At 45.6% G+C, this 21,633-nt stretch overlaps 2 protein-coding genes across 2 annotated transcripts in view; one reads left to right on the top strand and one right to left on the bottom strand.

Annotated features, from left to right (window-relative positions):
• The window catches only part of OXSM (3-oxoacyl-ACP synthase, mitochondrial), a 103,676-nt gene extending 102,908 nt beyond the window's left edge, over nucleotides 1-768 (bottom strand). Inside the window, exon 1 of the mRNA XM_086942131.1 lies at nucleotides 660-768. Within this exon, the coding sequence (XP_086798257.1) occupies nucleotides 660-686 (27 nt within the window). The 5' untranslated portion in view covers nucleotides 687-768. The remainder of the gene's footprint in view (nucleotides 1-659) is intronic.
• A 319-nt stretch (nucleotides 769-1,087) lies between these two features.
• NGLY1 (N-glycanase 1) overlaps nucleotides 1,088-21,633 on the top strand; it is a 421,608-nt gene continuing 401,062 nt past the window's right edge. Inside the window, exon 1 of the mRNA XM_086942132.1 lies at nucleotides 1,088-1,313. Coding sequence (XP_086798258.1) covers nucleotides 1,210-1,313 — 104 coding nt within the window. The 5' untranslated portion in view covers nucleotides 1,088-1,209. The remainder of the gene's footprint in view (nucleotides 1,314-21,633) is intronic.

The raw sequence follows: 21,633 nt of genomic DNA on the forward strand, positions 1-21,633 counted from the left end.
GGATAAATAAATGGATGAAATAAGCATACAGTTGCTCCCTTTTTAGGATGTTGTCAGAGTAGAAAGTTGCATCTGACTCGGTCATTCTGGGACTATTTACTATTGTTTGTCTGGATTCCTGGTTCAGTGGCAAGGGCAGAAGGAGGTAGAACCGACGCACATATTTTTGTTGCCTTTATTAGGCAGACTGAGCTAATGGCCTTAATTCCCCACAAACTGTCTGGAATTGAGTGTTTTTAATGTTCCTGCTCCTCAGCATGCCCCCAAACCTTTGAGCAAAAATTAAGAGGGGGCAATTAACATTGGTGAACGCCCACTGGTAAGTGCTAAGAGGCCAATAATGCTATAGCATGTTCTTAAACGAGAAAATCTAGCTTTGAAAACATATCATACATAGTTTTATGCGATCGCGAATTGGCGACCTAAAGTAAAAAACATGTTTGTTGGATTACCGCAACGACTCTGACAGAGGCGTGGCTACTGTGAGAATTAGCTGTTATTTAACCTGTAGCACATCGATAACAGCGGATGCAGTGTTAGAACTGTACAATACTAATCGTTGTATGCATGATACTTAAATTCTTCAAAACAATCAGCTGAAAAAATAAAAGCTTAGCATGAATGGGAAAGCCCGCCTGCTGCCTACAACACATCCATACCAGAAAGGCCACATAGCTGGAGAACATGCTGAGCAAATATTCACGAATAAGTCAAAGTTGGTTGAGAAAGTGACCCACGTTCAGACTACTTCCGCCAACATCAATGTGTTAACTGAAGTTACTCTCGCGAGACTTGCGCGGATGGAAATACGTACGCCTACAAACAATGGAATCATCCTATCTATGGCTTCCATCTTGAAAGTAAAATGCTGACCCAAATGCATGTATTGCCTAGAAAAAAGACAATAACAGATGATAAAACAAAAAGCACACCTATGTGCGTGAAAGTAGAAGTTGACAACTATACTCACGTACAGTGGGAAACCACCACATTGTTGAGTTTCTTCCTCGGTTTCTGGCTTTGACAGGGTATTTACTTCAAGATGGCGCTCATAGTCCTTTTTCAATGCCCATGCCCAGTCACAATCACAATTGAGTCATCAAGCAGCTGAGTGGACCGCGTCCTCGAGTTGGATTCCTCCGGCAGCCACGCTCCTTCCGTAGCGGTTGGGGCTCCCTCTCCTCTGCTCTGCCCCGTGGCTGACCCGACATGGCCTCTGCCTCTTCGGCTGTGGGCGAGCTGTGCCAGAACGAGCGCGGGGTCTTCCTGGACGCCTCCCAGCTGCTGCTCACTTATGCCGACAACATTTTAAGGTGAGTGGCACTGGGAGACGCCAGACCAGGGGTCTCCAACAGGTAGCTCTGGAGCTATTGGTTGTCCGACTGTACCCTAGAAGTAGCTCCTTGAAGTGCCCAGCAAAGTACTTCATTCTGAGGGTCTGCTCTAGCCATATTAAAGAAGGTCACTCTGTAAAAAAATTACAAGAATTTCTTTGAATGGGTTTACCCCAAATGGAAAGTACATATTTGAAACCATATTTTTTGGGAAAATGATGTATTGAGGTTTGCAAACAAAAAGATGGGGAATCCAAGACACATTTAAACTGTTGTTTGAATGATGCTTCATACCAATTTGTGTAGATTTATAGGGCCACTTGCTGCTGTGGCTACTATCAGCTAGTCAAGTGGCCTCACTTTTCTTATAATAAAGCTTTACTGACACTATCACCCCCGTCTTCTACTTCGGGTGGATGGTGCTCAACTACAATATCGATTTCTAAATATCTTTGAGCCAAAATATTGTATGCAGCATTTAGACTATCACAATATCATGAAGGATAGTAAACCAAGGCAAGTACAGTGGTAAACCAAGGCAAGTACAGTGTTATTGCATTCTTGGCTCCACATCTTTTTATCTTGAAGATCTATATCTTTGCAGTATGTAGATGCGGAGTTTAGATTCGAAAGTCTATATTTACCTTTTATTTGTACATTTATGATATTGAATTTCTTAGTTAATATTCTGTATATAACATTTTGCCATCACTCATTATTGTGACATACATGTGTGTGGTCACTACTTGTATTCTGCAAAGTGTGGCCGCTGTTGTGATTGTCTCTAATGTGGTCACTACTGTAACAATTGTCAAAGTCATTTGTAGCTCAGGACTGTTTTCATCAATCAGAAGACGCTCTTGTTATAGAAAAGGTTGGAGATCCCCTGCGATAGACCATGAAAATAGAGCGTTCCAGCACATCTGGCAAACTCTTTTCTACTCCAAAACAGACACAGAAAGAAAACTGTCAATGATAAAATCATGGAAATAAAAATGGGACAACTTGATAAACCAAAAGGATAGGTAAAGATACCCTTGATGGGCATTTCGCAATGGATCTTTTCAATATTTTGTTACAGTTTCTCATTAGTACTTTTATCATTCCGTGAACTGGACTTGGTTTCAACTTGTGTATTTACCCTGCCTGTACTCTATAACAGTTTGTGTGAGGTCCTAATTTGTTCATGTGAGAATAGCTTAACCAACATAGCTTTTCCTTGCATTTCTTTGGCTTCTGTTTCTCTAAAAAGGGACGGGCCTATGTAGGTACAGGAGTCCCTTGAGCATGTAAACTACATCTGTGTGACTTCACTTATATGCCAACCAACGTGTGTGTGTGTGTATATATTTATGTGTAGGTATATTTGTGTGTGTGTCTGTGTGTGTCTACAGACCCCCGGGACAACGCTCACAATTCAGCGAAGACATCGCCGACTTCATCAGCCCACACGACCTCTGCTCCACTGACTACATCCTCCTAGGGGACCTCAACTTCCACCTGGAGAACAACAAGGACCGCAACACCACCACCCTGCTGGACAACCTCGCCAACCTGGGACTCAAGCAGCTGGTCACCACCCCCACCCACTACGCCGGACACACACTCGACCCCGTCTTCTCATCCAGCAAGGACATCGCCTTCAGCCACGCCACCGGACTCCACTGGACGGACCACAGCTGCGTCCACTTCAGCTTCAGAAGGACCACGATCCACCTCCACCAGCAACAGGTTGCATGCAGGAGCTGGAACAAGATCACAGTCGACCAGCTCGCGTCCTCCCTGAGCATGAACCCGCCCACCAGAACAACGAACCCCAGCCAGGCGGCCACCAACCTCACAAAGTGGATCAGCGATTGCGCAGACGAGCTCGCCCCCCTGAGGAACCCGCCTAGCAGACCCGGTAGCAAGAGAGCCCCATGGTTCACCGACGAACTCAAAAGCTCCAAGAAGAACTGCCGAGCCCTCGAGAGAACCTGGCGCAGAGACCCAACACCGGACAACATGACTGCCCTCAAGCTCGCCACCCGAAAACACCACCAACTCATCCACGCCACCAAGAAAACCGCATTCAAGGAACGACTGGACAACAACGCACACAACAGCAAGGAACTCTTCAACATCGTCAAAGAGCTCTCCAACCCCAACGCCGGAAACAACAACATCACCCCTTCGCAAGACCTCTGCAAGTCCCTCGCCTCCTACTTCCACAACAAGATCGCGGACATACACAACAGCTTCAGCACTCAACCGACGAACGCCACGACCGAACCACCACCCTCCGCGCCTGGACCCCGATCAGCACCGAAGACACCGTCCGCACGATGAACTCCATCCACTCCGGATCTCCGACCGATCCCTGCCCTCACCACGTTTTCAACAAGGCCGACGCTGTCATCGCACCCCACCTGCGGAACATCATCAACACCTCCTTCGACACCGCTACCTTCCCGGAGAGCTGGAAGCACGCCAAACTCAGCACCCTACTCAAGAAGCCATCGGCCGACCCCCACCGACCTCAAGAACTACCGCCCCATCTCGCTGCTCCCGTTTCCCGCAAAAGTCATCGAGAAGACCGTCAACAAGCAGCTGGCTGCCTTCCTCGAGACGAACGGATCCCTCGACCCCTCGCAGTCTGGCTTCCGGGCCAACCACAGCACCGAGACCGCCCTGATCGCAGCCACCGATGGCATCAGAGTGCTGCTCGACAACGGAGAAACAGCGGCCCTCATCCTCCTCGACCTCTCCGCGGCCTTCGACACTGTCTGCCACCGTACCCTAGTACAACGCCTCAGCAACGTCGGAGTCCAAGAAAAGGCACTGGAGTGGATCATCTCCTTCCTTGCCGGAAGGACACAGAGAGTCCGCCTCCCTCCGTTCAGATCTGAAGCCACCGAAGTCATCTGCGGCGTTCCACAAGGCTCCTCGCTCAGTCCTACCCTCTTCAACGTCTACATGAGCCCCCTCGCAGACATCTCACGCCAGCACAACCTCAACATCATCTCCTACGCCGACGACACCTAGCTGATCCTCTCCCTCACCAACGACCCCGCCACCGCCAGAGCCAACCTTCACGAAGGGATGAAAGAGGTAGCCGAATGGATGAAGAACAGCCGCCTGAAACTGAACTCGGACAAGACGGAAGTCCTCATCCTGGGATCCTCACCCGCCGCTTGGGACGACTTCTGGTGGCCCCCCGCTCTAGGCTGCGCACCCAAACCAACAGACCACGCGCGCAACCTGGGCTTCATCCTGGACTCCTCCCTCTCCATGACCAGACAAGTCAACGCTGTCTCCTCGTCATGCTTCAACATCCTGCGCATGCTACGCAAGATCTTCCGGTGGATCCCCGCCGAGACCAGGAAGACGGTCACCCAGGCCCTCGTCACCAGCCGTCTGGACTACGGCAACTCCCTCTATGCTGGAACCACCACCAAACTCCAGAAGAGACTCCAGCGGATCCAGAACGCCTCGGCACGACTCATCCTGGACATCCCCCCCGTCGCAGCCACATCTCCGGACACTTGAGAGACCTGCACTGGCTCCCGGTCAACAAGAGAATCACCTTCCGTCTCCTCACCCACGCACACAAAGCCCTACACAACCAAGGCCCAGGATACCTCAACAGCCGCCTCAACTTCTACGCTCCCAAACGCCAGCTTCGATCGACCAGCCACGTCCTCGCCGCCGTCCCCCGCATCCGAAGAGCCACCACAGGGGGACGATCCTTCTCCTACCTCGCCGCCAAGACATGGAACTCCCTCCCCACCCACCTCCGCCAGACCCAGGACCACTTCGCCTTCAGGAAGCAACTCAAGACCTGGCTGTTCGAGCAGTAGCGGACCCCCCCAGCGCCTTGAGACCCTCTGGGTGAGTAGTGCGCTATATAAATGCGATGATTGATTGTGTGTGTGTATAGGGTAGCTGAGCTCTTAATAGGTAAAAACGTATTTTGTTAATACATTTCAATAGTAGGCATTAGACACACTGGCAAGCGTAAAAACAACTTTTCATAGCAGCAAAGACGTTTGCAAATTACCTAAATATGAGTCTAAAGGATCCATATTGTAAAGTAGTACATTAGAACACAAATTAGCGAGAATCTACATTAAACAGTTATATAGCGACCTATATCTCGCTGGTTATGAGGATAGATTCTCAGAGGTAAGATTAAAAGGTTTTAACTGCTTTGTCTTGGGGTTCACCTGGCATGTGCAACAGCTGCTCGTTGGGATATATGCGAGTCTCTAGGCAAATCTTTACATGATTGCTCGGTAATGTTTAAGGTAGGAATTTGCTCGTTAGAAAGATCCTGGCTTCTTTCTTGAAACTTTAGGAGTTCAGTATCTTTCAAATGATTGGAGGCAGTGCCGTATTCTCGGTCTAGTCCCAGAGAGCGCTCTGTCATAGTTTTTTAGGTCGAGGTCCGTCGCACTGCGTAGCAGTGGGCGGAGCCCGAGATTTAATGTTTCATAGAGGGGGCTTGGAACCCGCCCCTCTTCTCCATTGGCTGGCCTAGTAAATGCTGGCCAGCCATTGCGTCACTCCCTTTTAAGCCCCGTCTTTTTCAGATTCGGGGGCGTGTTTTTTCTGGGACGTCATCCGTCACTTAGCAAAAAACACTCCCCCGATTCCGAAAAATTTCGGACCTTTGCGGCATGTAAGTTTGAATTTTTTTCTTGTTTTACATTGTATTGTTCTTGCGAGAAAGGCTTGATTGCTGGACTCTTTAAACAGCCAGCCCACTTTGTCACTGCCACTTTAAGGGTCGCAAAAGTGTGATTAATAAACTCAGTACCACACGTATAATAACTTTTGAAAAGCGGGCCGCCTGAACCGAAGCTCTGTGTCGAACCTGCATTCCCCGACCTCAAAAAGCATTCAAATGCGGCTTAAATTCCCCAATGTTGCCAAATTCTGGAATCTGAACATTTACAGAATCCGAGGTCTTCCAGACGGCGTCTAAAAACTGGCAATTGTGCCTGAATTAAATCCTAACTTTATCGGAGCTTCCACCGGCAAGATGGCGACCACCAGCTCCAAGTAGCGGAACAAAGGAAACACCCCAGGCATCCCGAAGCTCTCCTGAAGTGAAGCGGACCCAGCACGATAGCCGGACAATGTTTATACAGCCGCTGGCAAGAGGGGTCGGGCACAAGACTGTGTACGGTGCTGGGCGAGGCGGTGGAACTCTGACTCTCTGTGCCGCGGAGGCTTTTAAAGATGGTGAGAGACCGGCGGGCTGCTTCATCTGGCGGGGGTTGCTGAGTGCGCAACACAGCTGTGGCAAACGAGCTGCAGCTTCTCTGTGACTGCCCTACGCCTGTTTATCCTCCCAGCTGTAAGATTCAGGCACACTTTGAGTGATTACGATCGCGCCCTCCCACCAGGACCGATCGTGGGTTTCAAAACGGCGTTTCAGCGGGGCTATTCTGGGCATCTTGATGCAAGCTCTTCTTTTCCAGTAGAAATCGGGAGAGTCCCCTGACAAAGGAGGTTTACCGTGACTCCAGGACTAAGAGGATCTTGATTTGGGCTTAAGCCCTGCTGCGGAAAGTATAACTTTTTGGGGTTTGGGCAGGGATTTATTGAAATGTCTGTTTTAATTATTGTACTGTGTTGGTCATTTGGCACATCGTTACAGCATTTTCAGTGTCCTGACTTTTTGTTCAACTTCTCAAGTTCTAAGCAATCCTCTTCCCTGCCCTGGCTGTGCTTGCTTCCCTGCCCCCTGGCTGTGCCTGCTTCCCTGCCCCCTGGCTGTGCCTGCTTCCCTGCCCCCTGGCTGTGCCTGCTTCCCTGCCCCCTGGCTGTGCCTGCTTCCCTGCCCCCTGGCTGTGCCTGCTTCCCTGCCCCCTGGCTGTGCCTGCTTCCCTGCCCCCTGGCTGTGCCTGCTTCCCTGCCCCCTGGCTGTGCCTGCTTCCCTGCCCCCTGGCTGTGCCTGCTTCCCTGCCCCCTGGCTGTGCTTGCTCCCCTGCCCCCTGGCTGTGCTTGCTCCCCTGCCCCCTGGCTGTGCTTGCTCCCCTGCCCCCTGGCTGTGCTTGCTCCCCTGCCCCCTGGCTGTGCTTGCCCCCCTGCCCCCTGGCTGTGCTTGCCCCCCTGCCCCCTGGCTGTGCTTGCCCCCCTGCCCCCTGGCTGTGCTTGCTCCCCTGCCCCCTGGCTGTGCTTGCTCCCCTGCCCCCTGGCTGTGCTTGCTCCCCTGCCCCCTCGCTGTGCTTGCACTCCTGTGTGTGTGTGGCTCTGGGTGTGTGTGTGGCTCTGGGTGTGTGTGTGGCTCTGGGTGTCTGTCTGTGGCTCTGGGTGTGTCTGTGGCTCTGGGTGTGTCTGTGGCTCTGGGTGTGTCTGTGGCTCTGTGTGTGTGGCTCTGGGTGTGTGTGGGTGGGTCTGGGTGTGTGGCTTTGCGTGTGTGTGGGTGGCTTTGCGTGTGTGGCTCTTTGTGGGTGTAAATGCAATAAGTCATGCATTTGTGAGCTATTAAGCTATTGGCATTGTAAATGACAATGCCATTTATTTATGATTTAAAAAAAAAAATGTCACGAGTAATGCCAATAGCTCTACCTTTAATAATGCCGAGACCATTGCATTGTAAATGCTTGTTTTTACTTCAGCACTAAATCTCCGGTGCTCCTAGAACATCTGCTTTCACTGGCAATCTCTCATTTCTGAGCTAGATAGTCAGAGTTTTGAAATGTATCCTTTTGTGTGTAATATACGCCATTTTTAGTTGAATTCTGGCTTCATATGGTAGCCAATTCAGCACCTTCAGGTGAGGAGAGATGTGGTTGAATCTTTTTAAGCCTGTTCTAAGTCTAGCTGCTGCTTTGTAGCAGGCTTTTAGAAGACCTGTTGAGATCTTGGGAAGACCTGATAGTGTTTTATATCCGAATTTAATCCTCGATGACTAGTGCCTGGACTGCCAATTTGAGGTCTGCTGTTTTGATGAATCGTTTACATTTTCTAATATAGCTCAAGTGAAATCGGGCATTTCTAGCCAACGAGTTGATGTGGGTGTTCATGTTCATGCTCTTATCTAGGACAATTCCTAGTGATTTGGTTGAGTCCACTATGCTCTGGTGCAGTTTAGTGCAGTGATCATCTTGGTCCATTCCTTCATAACGGGTGAGATTTTGGTGGGGGATGTTAGGTTTTTTTTTTTGCCTGTTTAGTTTAAGCTGATTGCTTGTTAACCATTACACTGTAGCCATTAATGCCTCGATCGTTGCTTTGATCGCCTACAATGACAATCTTAATGTAAATCTGTGTTTCATTAGCATACTTCTGGAAAGAGATGTTGGCAAGTTGTAATATTTTGGTTAGAGGTTCTATATGTAAGTTGAATAGTGAAGGGAAAGGGTTGAGCCTTGTGGTACTCCAATTGGATTGGGGGAAGGTGTTGACTATTTTTGATTCACCAGAAATATTTCTGTTCTGTGCCTCAAGAAGGACTTAAACCATTCTAGAACAGTCCCCGAAAAACCCACCCTACTTTCTAATCGTTCTAGCAACGTGTCATAGTTAACTGTGTGAAAAGCTGACAATAAGTAAAGGAGGATTAAAAGACTGGTTTTGTCCTGGTCCAGTGCGAGTAAGACATTGTCCGCTATTTGGAGTATTGCTGTTTCTGTACTATGATCTGGTCTGAATCCCGATTGGCAATCATCTAGTCATTTAAATTTAGAGAGGTTGACTCAATTGTTGATGCGCACACTTTTGTAGAACTTTAGCAAATAGGGGAATATTGAAAATCGGACAAATTGTTTGGGTCAGTGGGGTTCACTGGCATTTTTTTATGCTAGGTATGACTCTACCCGTCTTTAGGCAGTCTGGTAAGGATCCTTGAGACAGAGAAGCATTGACTATTGATGTCCAAATGGGGATAATAAACTGGTCGATTGTCATCACAAATTTTGCAGGCAGTGGATCATTGTAGTGGTTGTTTGGTTTTATAGTCGATTTACGTTTTGGAGATATCGTTGTAGTCGTATAATTTGAAGGTTGGCCATTTCGCTTCATTTATGGGTACTTCCTGATGGAATTGTATTGATTCGACGATTTGTGAAGCCTCTTGAGTAGAAGGGGTAGCAGCGGCAGTCCTGAGCTCAATTTCCAAGGAATTTGATTTTGCTTTAAAGAATGAGAGTTGTTGACAGCTAATTTAAGATTTTGTTGTTTCTAGCGTCAATTTGGCCATTTTATTCAATTGTTGTTTTACCATTTCGAAGAGTTTACATGGTCTGTTTTTAGCGTTCTCCAATTATGTCCTGAATAATTATTTTTATATTTGAGAATATTTTTGTTGTAGGTATTTCCGGTCTTACTTAGCAGTTTTAGCTGGGGGTGCTGATGGGTATTGTCTCCATTTGTTCGGCTAGTCTCAAATTACGCCAACCTTCATTTAGTGCTCTGTTGTATCGAGGATTTTTCTTTATCCAGGATTCATGCATAGTTGATTCTCTGTGTTACTTATAGAAAGAGTGAGATATTCACATGAGTCAAGTGGTCAGAATGTATTGGAGTAACCAAGAGATCAGAACTATGAATGTATACAATACCCCTCGCCCCCCTTTTCTTAATAGCCTGTCTAGTCTCACAATGTTATAGTTCAGGGAACTAATAGTTCCAAACATGGCGAAGATGATTCAGTGAGCCATGTTTCGGTTAGGATTTCTACATATTCTATTTCCTCAGCCAAGATAAGATTAGCGATGGTGGATGCATGTTTCACTGCTGATCGGCGGTTTAGTACTAGTCCTAAGAGGGGTTTATGTACATCCAGGTTTGTATCTTGATTCATGTCGGTTACCATTACTCTCCAAGTTATTCAGGTTTAGCTTTCTGTTCATGGGAATAATTTCTCTATGAGCATTGATTGGGACTGATCTGATCATATTTTCGTTACCCTTGCTGGGTTGGCTGGCTAAAATTTTAGACGATTCGTAGGATAGTGTATATGCATGTGAATATCCGTATATGCATGTGTATATGACAGTATATGTTATGTTATGTTATGTTATTGGTTTTTATACCGCGCACAGCTGCCCCAGCAAAGGGGCGTCCTGGCGCCAGGAAAGGTAAACGCAACATCACAGAACGCGGCAAAATCAGGAAATATTAATTAAAAAGAAAAGTTTTGATGGCACGTCTGAATAACAATAAATCCTCCATCGCTCGGATTTCACTGGGAAGAGAGTTCCACAATTTGGCCGCCACTACCCGGAAGGAGCGGCCACCCATCCTGCTCAGCAGAAAGCGTGGAACAACAGACAAATTCTGACCCATCGATCTCAAGGATCGAGAGGGAACATATGGGGTCAGTAAATTCATCAAAATAGGTGGAGCCATACCTTTCAAAATTTTAAAAGCTAGGCAGAGCACCTTAAACTCGATCCGACGAGCGACAGGCAGCCAATGGAGCGATTGCAATGCTCTGGACACCGAGCAACGACGGGGCAATCCTAGTACCGCTCTTGCGGCGGCATTCTGCACTCGTTGCAGCCGCATGAGTTCTGCCTTGTTCGTACCTGCTAGTAGGACACTGGCATAATCTATCCTGGATAGGATCGAGGCCTGAACCACAAGCTGTCTAGTGGGGGCATCGAAGAATTTAAGCACCGGCCTGATACCCCTGATTATGCCGAAACAGGAGGCAGCCACCCTCTTAGTTTGGCAGATGAAGCTCAGTGTTGGGTCCAGCCATACCCCGAGATTTTTTATCTCAATGGCAGGAGAAGGAATCGTTCCTAGCTCGGGGGGCCACCAGTTGTCATTCCACCATCCAGGTTGCTTTCCAACCACCATCACCTCGGTCTTCTTTGTGTTCAATTGGAGGCAGTTTAGGTTCATCCAATTGGCCACCTCACGTAGCCCCTCACAAAAGTTGAGGGCGTCCACAGCTGAGTCCCCACTTAGTGTGACCGCCAGCTGCGTGTCGTCCGCATAGGACACCATTGTCAGGCCCCAGCGTTTGACTACCGCAGCCAGCGGGCTCACATATAGATTAAAAAGAGTGGGGCTCAAAGATGACCCCTGTGGGACTCCCAAGGTGAGCGGGTGAGAGGTGGATTTGCCAGGTGGTATCGCAACCTGAAAGGATCTGTTGGTGAGGAAAGAGCGGAACCACCCTAGAGCCGAACCCCTAACCCCAGCTTCCGCTAGCCTCCGCAATAGGATCTCGTGGAACACCGTATCGAAGGCGGCACTCAGGTCTAACAACAAGAGTGCCGCTGTTCGTCCGGTGTCCAGCACGGAGCGCAGATGTTCAACCATGTATAACAAGGCGGTCTCCGTGCTGTGGCCTGCACGAAATCCATTTTGCGTGGGATCCAAGATGTTAGCTTTGGCAAGATGGTCGGCCAGGATCCTATTCACGTGGGCTTCGGTGATTTTAGCAGGCCACGGCAGCAGTGAGATGGGGCGATAGTTCTCGGGTTTTACAGGATCTAGGGTGGGCTTTTTTAGAATGGGAGTAACTACCCCTTGCTTCCACTTGGTGGGCACCATCCCTGAGGCCAAAGACGCGTTAATAAGGGCCAACAAGGGAGAACGACATGTTGCCTGCATGTTTTTGAACTGAGTCGGTGTTATGGCCGGATTTTCTGATTAGATGGGATCAGCCCCTAGGGGCCCCTCCAACCCAGCCAGAACATAACCACCTCCCTCCTCAGGACCATCTATCCAGGCACCTAGGTACCTACCTGAGGATGGGGAACTCGCAATATACAAGCTCATATCATCAGAAACACCACTAAATCTATAGGGATACTAAGAATACTCACTGATTACTAAGGATATCCATACCCTACACCACACTCATACATCAGTTAGTCTCGCGGCCACTCAGACCCAGACTGATCTACCCCAGGGCAGACATGACACACAATCCGGTGCGTCTACACATGGGCCTGCAGAACCCAATGCTCTCCTTTCCAAACGGTTCACAATCCGGTAAACCTACACGCCAGTCATCCCCCCTGACGCTCTCACTTACACACGGGCCGCAATCCGGCAGCCCTCCACGCTGGTAATCCAACCCAGCGTTCTCACTAACGCCGCATATCAACGACGACCACATTCCTATGAACACCTTCAGATATATGTTGGGAAGTCTCTTCACTAAGGGTCTGCTACTACAATATTAGGAGTTAGCCAATTAATATAATGTACCTCTTATTCTTGGCATCATAGGTCCACTCGCTCCCTATTTATGTGATCACCACTTACCTGATTGGGGTTACTCATCCATTCATGTAAATACTAAACACCTAGGAGATACATTTACCTGGATTGAACAAGAATACAAGGCGCATTTCAGTTTACTACAAACTGGGGTTTTATTAGAACAATATAAACACCTACACAGATCTGTAACTGACAAAGACTATAGATAGAACACACCGCTGAAAGAGAAAAGATTAGCAATACAATAGCTTAGGAAATAAGAACAAGATTAAGGAACGAATTCACCTTGGGAGTGTGAAGTCTTGCTCTAGCTGTCATCTGGGTTCCTCTCTCGTCTGTGCCTTGGCTCATCTCAGACTCTCTCTCTCTCCTGCACTCTTGGATACACCTCTGCGCTGATCACTTTGCACTGGACTCCTCTCCCCCACGAACTGTCTCCGCCTTCCAGCTTCAATCTAATGATTCCTGCCGCTCTAATGCTTTTCATTCCACTAGCTTGTTCACTCTGTCTCTGCGCCAATGTCCAAATAACTCCAGCTGCTCCCACAGGTTAGTCCACGATCTCTCCTCCGTCTCTTCTAAAAGGCATTAGTTCAGACTCCAGCTATTCACACCTCCTCCTGATAAGTAACTGCTTCTGACTGCTTCCTTCAGTTCCAGCTCACTATTCAACTCAGCTCTCTCCAGCTTGAACCCTCTCTCTCTGCCAACTCCACTCGACTGCTTACCACTCCTCCACCTCAACACGACTCCTTGGTTCCGCCACCTCCACACGACTGACTGACTCCGCCTCTGCACTTCACTGATATAGAATGCTGTTTCCTCATGGAAAGTTCCAGCCATCAGCCTGCCGCCCACCAGATCTCTGCACCACTTCGCATCAAGGACACACACCCAGCTGGCCAGCCTTTTGTGGTGTCTTCGACACAGAGAATAATACAGCCTACCGATAAGGGCTGGCCCAGACCGGTTCTCTCCAAGTGAACAACAGCTTTAACTATAAACTTTACCTTTACCCTGAAAAGCCTCTCAGCTCCATCAAGATGGAGTCCCTCTAGTTCTAGGCCTGTAGGCCTGAAAGGGACGAAATACCCCTTAGCTCTGTCAGAATACCTACATAAACCATACCAATGTGTCAAATATGTCAAAGCCAATAGGCAATAGACAGGTTAGAGTCAAGAATAAGGGATCTATCATCATATTAAGCAGCTATCCTCTTCTAGGTCTGGAAGAAAGGGCTTAAAAGGGCCAACACAAGCTAAGAATACCTATACTAGATGTGAGCAAGACTAAGATCTATATCACTGCTACATAGAGCCAAAAACTCTGCATTACAGTCGGTATGAGGGGGTCTGCTGGGGAGCCATATATATGTATATATTATGTCTTTAACCCCTTGCGTGCGGCTGCGATTCTGCGCTTGTGCGGCGCTTTTAAAGAGTGGGTGGGTTTATGACAGCCCCCAGCCGTCATCAGCACACGAGCACCGTGCTGCATGACGGACGGGGGCAGTCATCAGCACACAAGGGGTTAATCTCCAGGTCTGTTAACTGTGTATAGTAACGATTTTGTTGTAAATGTTTTAACTATGAAATTAGACTGCATCACACATTACTGAGGCTGTGGAAGGAGTAGTACTCTTCAACTATACCCCTTTTCTCTCCACATCTCCATCTGCAAACATTGCACCTCATATCTTTTCTCTTCAGCACCCTCTAACTCCCTCGTGAATGCACTTCTGCGCTATGCATTCATTTCACCAAACACACAACAGACTCGCTCACCTGTAAACACTGCATTTTCTTTTTGTTTTTTCAGTTTGACAACTTGTATCTCATTCGAGCACATTGGCACAGAATCCCAATTGCATCTGGAACATGTGACCGCTGCCCTGTGCTCTCTGCAGAGAGGCCAAGAATTAGATGACCATGTTTTCTGAACACCTTTCTTACCCTCTGGTAGGCACTGCAAAATTCTCACAGCCTTTAGCCCCCAACTCCAGAGCTCTCAATAGTTGCCCCTTATAAACACGTGGAGGCAACTCAGTTAAAAGTATGCACTATGAGTAATATGCTACACACTTAAAATATAAAAGAACACATAATCCTGGAAATGGCAAACCTTCTTGGGGAATTCAAGATTAAGTAAAACGTGTGAAATATAAACCTGAAGCAAATCACTACATGGATTGTCTTGCCACTTTTTACATTAATTGTTCAGAAATTGATCAGTGTTTTTGCCTGTAAAGTTAAGCACATGAATATAGGCACCAAGACATACCCGTTTCAATGTCTGGTTAGAATTACTACCAGGTCTGAGCTGTGGAAGTACCCACTTAAAGCCGTGTCTTGTACACTACTTGTACCAGTGTTCTCTCTCCCGCACTCTCAGAAACATCATCATGAACTAGTGTAATCTCAGAAGAGAAAAAATTACTTAATTCGCTATAACGGACACTGCACCCACATTCATTAGTACCATTAACAAAATCCCTATGCAATCTTCCACTTCAATCGCACTAGCTGCATCATTTACTTTAGAAGTTTTAAATATTCTAGACTGATCCTCGGTAATGTGAATAAAAGTTCATCTTGACTACCACCTTACATCAACAACCTTTATAAATCCCTTGGTTACAGCTTTAATCTGCAGTGGTCCTTTAAAATCGAATTTGAGTATGCAATCTTTGCCTTTAAACAAAACTAAACCTCAAACAGTGAATTGTTTTTAGTATTCATTCCGCTGTCATAGTATTCCTTCCTGTATTTTTTTGGGAGGGATTTGCAAGTCCCTCTATTTTCCAATCTTATCTTCCAAAGGACACTCTTTAGAGATTTCTGCTAGATCCAAAAACCTACCTGATAATGTTCTGACTTTTTTGATATAAGAAATTCAAATGGTGCCTCACCCTTTGAAGAAGGAGGTGCATTTTGATATGTCCTAAATTTTGTCTCTAACAAACTCCAAAACATCACTATTGGCTGAGAGGGCAGACAGAATATCCTTGTTCAGTATTCTGTAAGCATGCTCCACGAGACCATTACTTAGTGGGCTGTAAAGTGACTCTGTATAGTGCTTCACATCATTACTTCTTAGAAATTCTTCCATCTGGCCAGAAATGTGCTACACTCCATTATATATAACCGTTTCTCTATGTGTACCTTGATTAGCAAAACATAAATTGCCACATTAGTCTTGACTGCTCCTACAAAACAGAATTACACCTATTGAAAATAATTGGCCAGTAAAGTAAAGCTTATCCTTGGTAAAGCCATTAGTGGATCAGCAAAATCCAACACCACTTTCTCCCAAGCACCACATGGAAAATATACAGTATTCAAAGATGTGCTTTGAAGTTTCCAGAGTTTGTTGTACTTCAAACATACAATGCAGAGAATCACTCAGTGCTTGACTATATCGTCCATCATTGGTCACAAGAATGTATTTTCAGCAACATTTTCTTGGTAGCAGTAGAACCAATGTGGCCCTCGGAAGCTAACATTATTAATTTATTTCGCCAACTTTCAAGTGGCACAGTTTTATTCTTTCTCAACCAAATACCTTTTCCCAAGGTAAGTTCAAATGAACCTTGTGCTTACCTTTTTCCAAGGTAAGCTCAGCTGAACCTTATGCATAATTCTTTAAGCACCTATCCAGCTTTTCCACAGAAGGCCATACCTTGACCGCAAACCCAGACGCTTCACTATATAAACTTTCCGCACAACAAACCTTTTACTTTCACTGATAGTACACCTAAACGCCAACACATCCACAGTTGCAGCAACTCACTCGTCCAGTTCATTACTTACATCCCATCCCATTCCATTACAATACCAATCTCAATAAACCAACATAACCTACAAGAGAGAGAACCCACTTCTGCCAATGTTTATAGTTTCTGTGGCTACCTAAAAGGGGCATTCCTATTTGTTTTAAACAAATGTAGCATGCTGCATCGAGTCCTCACCCAGATACTTTCTCCATCTGGGTGGTCTCAAACTTGATAGTCAAAAGAGCACTTATCTTTGGGGAGGGATCTACAAAGAAATTTGCCTAAAAGTATCCCTTTGTTTGTTTCTGAATCGTATTCTGAGGTCCTTTTGGTTTAGTTTAAAAACGTAGTGATGTTCTAGGATACAGTGAACTCACAACAAATGTGGGTCAACATGTTTCAACCATACAGTTTTGCCTAAGTTACTTTCTTCAGAGCTAATCATTGTCCCCCCCACGCCCCCCCCCCACCCCACCCAAGCTGACCTAATTCGGGTCTCTACAGCTAACGGTAATTCACTATTGTGCAAAAATTGGGCTATGTGAATCTCGCTAATGGCAGCATGCCATGCATACAAACCGTACTGAAGACATTCCTCTGTTGAGTATCTGTGGGTCAGAGGAGAGACAATATTAAAATAGGGCTGTTTGTACGTATGATTCTGTCCACCCTAAGGAATATAAGTACCTACATTCATGGCTGTGTCTATGATTATACTTGCTACAGTACCCAGGCCTAAACATTATTTTATTCGGCATATTCTGCTTTCGCAACATCCTCAAACCTTATGCAGTCTTTCCACCATGTTCCCTAATTGCCAGACTTCAAACACCATTTCAATTATGCACTACGTAGGACATTCAGGCGCCTGATGCATGGGGACGTTTTTCACCAAGGCGTTCTGATTGACATCAAATACGCAATTTGAGCTTCGCTCTCGTTGTCTAAGATGTCACTTCGAAGCCTGAGGTGAAAAACGTCCTTATCACTGTTACCCATCTATAATTTTATGTTATGCATGGCTCCCAAAATCATCCGACCCCCGCTTATAACTGAAAGGCTGAGGCCAAGGTTTAAAGGGAGAGCCTTCCCAAATGTGATGGAAATACCTCGAGCAATCCCAACACCATCCCTGCCTTCCTGCCTTCCTGCCACTCCTGCAGCTGTGCTTTCTAGTTTGAGTTAAAGTAGATAAGCAGCGATGCAATGTCAGGCTCTCAGAAAGCCCTGTCAGTCTGGCCTGGAAGGCCATTGTGATGTAGCAACCGTGGGAAGAAAGTTTTGTTTTGAACTGTTACAGAATTACCATATTTAAAACCTGGTGCAACAATGTAAGCTTCCTAGGAAAGCCATGCATTAGATAAAAATAATTCACGTTGCCTCTAAAGGGGTGCAAAATAGCTATGCAAATACAATACACAGGTTGTATGGAAATTGGTCCCCCACAAAGCACTGCCATTTGGAGAATTCATGCTCTACAAACCACATTGCAAACACTTGGGCCAGGGAAACTTCAGTTCCACTGTGCTGAGTGACTTCAGTCAAACCCCATCAATTTTCAAACACCAAGATGCCAGGTAATTAGTGACTGCTGTACTGTACGAAAACTGTAGCATTAAACTGCCTAAGTTATGGTGTCAGATGTTCCTCGGCAAAACAGCGGCATAGTAAAACCAATAATGACGCTTTGTGGTGTTCAGCTCTCAATACTCCAGTACAAGACCGGTTACATCATGACAATTTATGTTGCAGAAACTATTTCTGAGGGCATAGCAACGAAAATGTTATGGCAATATTCATAAAGTATGAATTGTACCGCCATAATTAAGACCGATGACAGTTGTTGCTAAAAGGGGCAGTCGCATGGAGTTGTAGAGGTGGTTGGGCTTTTTTCCACGCATTTCCTCTTGATACAGTTGGCCACTTTCATCAAAAGGGAAGGTGTGGATATTTTCTGTCACTGTCCCCGGTAGAAGGTAAATATGTTTTCAAAGTTTCTGGCCGAGTGGTTACTTAGCAGCCCACTCCTGATGGCTGCATCTGAAAAGCTGTTTGCTGAAGGATGCCAATATTAGCAGGCATATTTCTGCGCAAATACCTCCTAAATTTAGTGAGTCCTACTAAAAGCATGTTCAGATCCATCCTCTGAAGACTGGATTTCCTGTATCAAGAATCCGAGCTTTAATTGGGGCGTGCTATCGTGCAGACTGGTGCACCTATAAGCGCATAACTGTGTTAATACCTCCTAATTTGAGAAGTAACATTCAGTAACTTTTGCAAGTTGGCTCTTTGACATTAGCTTTCCAAAAACAAATATCCTCCGAGAGGTTAAAAAAAGAATAGGGGGTTTAGTGGTTGTACACAATTCCATCCAATACATATTTTGAAATGTATGCAGTTTGTGTTGTTTGTCTTGACTAGACAATCGCACACAAAGTTTTGTTGTCAAAATTGATGATTTAACTAGTTGGACCACCCGGACAGTATGTCCCTGTAAAACGAGAACTGCTTTCTCCGTCCTGAGGTCAAAATCTTATTAGCCATTGAGCTGACCAGTGGTTTTAAAGTGTACTTGTTGACTTACTTATTTCCCAGGATGTACCATGATGATCACGCATTACTGTATGTCCCTCGCCCTCATCCCAGTCATTACACATAAGACTGGGACGCTTCTTCGCTGAGGCAGCTGTGCGCTATATTAAAAGAATTAACATAACATAACCTGGTCAGACATAAAAAACTGTAAAGACTAGGACGAGAGAGCTAAAGGTAATGCCAATATTACTTTCTGGTAATCTTCATTACTCTTAGGGCCAGATGTAGGTAGCCCTTTACCCATCGGAATCGGCCGAAAATACCGATTTTCAGCCGTTTCCGATCGGTAAAGGGCTAGGGAGATGTAGGTGCACATATTCGGTAATTTTACCGAATCGTTATTATTACCGATTCGGTAAAATTACCGAAAATGCTATGTGGGCAGCCAATTTTCTATTGCACATGGCTAACAGAATCGGTATTTTACCATGGAATACAAATCCATGGTAAAATACCGATTCCTGTGTACATGCACATCTGTGCATGTGCACATGTGCCATGTGACAGACATACGTGCCCTTAGGGCATGTCTGTGTGCCACATTGCACACATGCCCGTATTGGGGGTGCTAGAGGGTGTCAAAGTGACACCCCCTGCACCCTTGTGAATTCTTTAATTACCGATTCGGTAAATACCGAATCGGTAATGCCTAATCATTCCTATGGGCTTCAAAGCCCATAGGAATGAATGGGCATTACCGATTCGGTATTTACCGAATCGGTAATTAAAGAATTGTTAAGGATTCGATAACGAATCCAGATTTTGGGAACCACATCCCATTTACCGATTTTGAAATACCGAATCTGTAAAATTCGGTATTTCAAAATCGGTAAATGGGATTTACCTACATCGGGCCCTTAGTCCTTCTCGTCCTCATCAATATTTTTACAAACACTCCCACTCTCCCTCCGTGCCTTTGATTAGGCTTGGATATTTCATGAGGATTCTAGTCAAGGCTACCTCTAAATAACACCCAGGAGAGTGGGTAGGGGTTACTTAGAATTCTCGTGTTTTTTTTCCTCTCCGGAGGTGAAGCCACCTCATGGTGTTACGACTGTGACGATGATGAGTAGGACTAAGAGTAATGAAGATTACTGATAAGGAATCGTGGTCATTCTGAATGCATTTTAATGGATGAGAATGCTGAACAGCTTAGTGTTGTCAGGTAATACAGAACTGTCTCCTCCAATGGACCGGATCAACTGGCTGTTTCCCATAGTATACATACCACCAAAATGGGTATTAGTCTTTGAAAATGTGCACTTCTACTTCACCTGTTGTCTGGCATACCTGCCAGGTGGCTCCATGACTGTCAACGTGCTACAATAGACTTGACATTTTAGCAAGTATCAGTTTGCCTTTTTGGATTTTTTAGTAGGTGTATTTTCCCCATTTATACTGCACATATGGGCCTGTAAACATCTGGATGAAAAGTACAGTTTTAATTGTAAAATAGTGTTGTTTACTTGGCTTTGAGGCGTTTTGGAGTGCATTAGTTCATATGGAATGTTTAGTTGTAGGTGAGAAGTTGTCTATCATGCATTTTCACAATGTTCTTAACTCCCATACTACTGCTTTCACACAATGGAAAATCACTTCGGCCATCCAACACAGTCTGCTTGCAACAGCTATCTAAAACTGCTGCTTAGTGGTTCCTGGACATTTGCATACAGAGCACACTGCCCATGTTCTATTTCAAACGCCCTGCTACATGCATTCACTGACGACATTTTAATCAGATTAAAATGTTACCTTTTTTATTTTTTTTCATCTAGTACCACAAAACAATATTGAAATATATCACATTTAAATTGTGACTCTCCATTTTAACTTTAGAAATAGTGACATTGTTTTTCTTTCTCTGATAATTCAGATCTCACCTTAAGATTCCATTCTAGGATAGCTATCCCTGTTCAGTGAAGCTGAGGGCGAGTCTTCGGGAGCATGCCATTGTTGCTTTTCTTCTCTGTCTTTGGCACCTGTGTGTATGTGTTTTCCAACAGAAGAACCTTAGTTCAGTTCTCTTTTTATTGCGGTTCTTTGGACCATTAAAGCATGTAAAAACATCATAGGCAAGAAATTAATAACATTTGCCAAATAGGATTTTGATTAGTTAAAAGCATAAAACCATTTTTACAAACAGAAGGATCAATTAAAACAGATAAAAACAATGTGTTCCCAAAGAGCCCATCACTACTGAACAGGTAATTGGCCATAAAAAACTGAACAGGTAATTGACCATTGTAAAAAAAGGGGCTTAGTCTAAAATAAATATAGCCGCTAACACATTTCCAATAAAAAACATGCATTTGCAATGCAATAGGTCTTGCATTAGTGAAAGTATTAGCATTTGGCATTGCAAATCATAATGTTTGTTAGATTTCTTTTTTGTCAAAAAATCCCAGCAGTAGCATAGTAATACAAGCATTGGCATTGCCAATAGGTCTCGCCTTTAAGACCTTATAAGTGTTTAGCAATGCAGTACATTATCCCTCACTGGCATGCCCACACATTGCGAGCGTTAAATAATATAGTGCCACATACCTCCGAAGAGCGCCAAGAAGTATGTTTTTTGGCTCCCTCTGCTCCAATTATTCAACTGCCCACATCGGAAGACTCTGGATGCAAAATAAGTAACTATGAAATGTATGTAGGAAGGTAAGCGCGTGTTCCACAGAGAAGCGCCTAGAAGCAAGTCGATAACCCTATGTTTCTACCCCCACTTTATATGCTTTTTGTAATGATGTTTGTAAC

This window comes from Lissotriton vulgaris, chromosome 10 (assembly GCF_964263255.1).
Source record: "Lissotriton vulgaris chromosome 10, aLisVul1.2, whole genome shotgun sequence".
NCBI lineage: Eukaryota > Metazoa > Chordata > Amphibia > Caudata > Salamandridae > Lissotriton > Lissotriton vulgaris.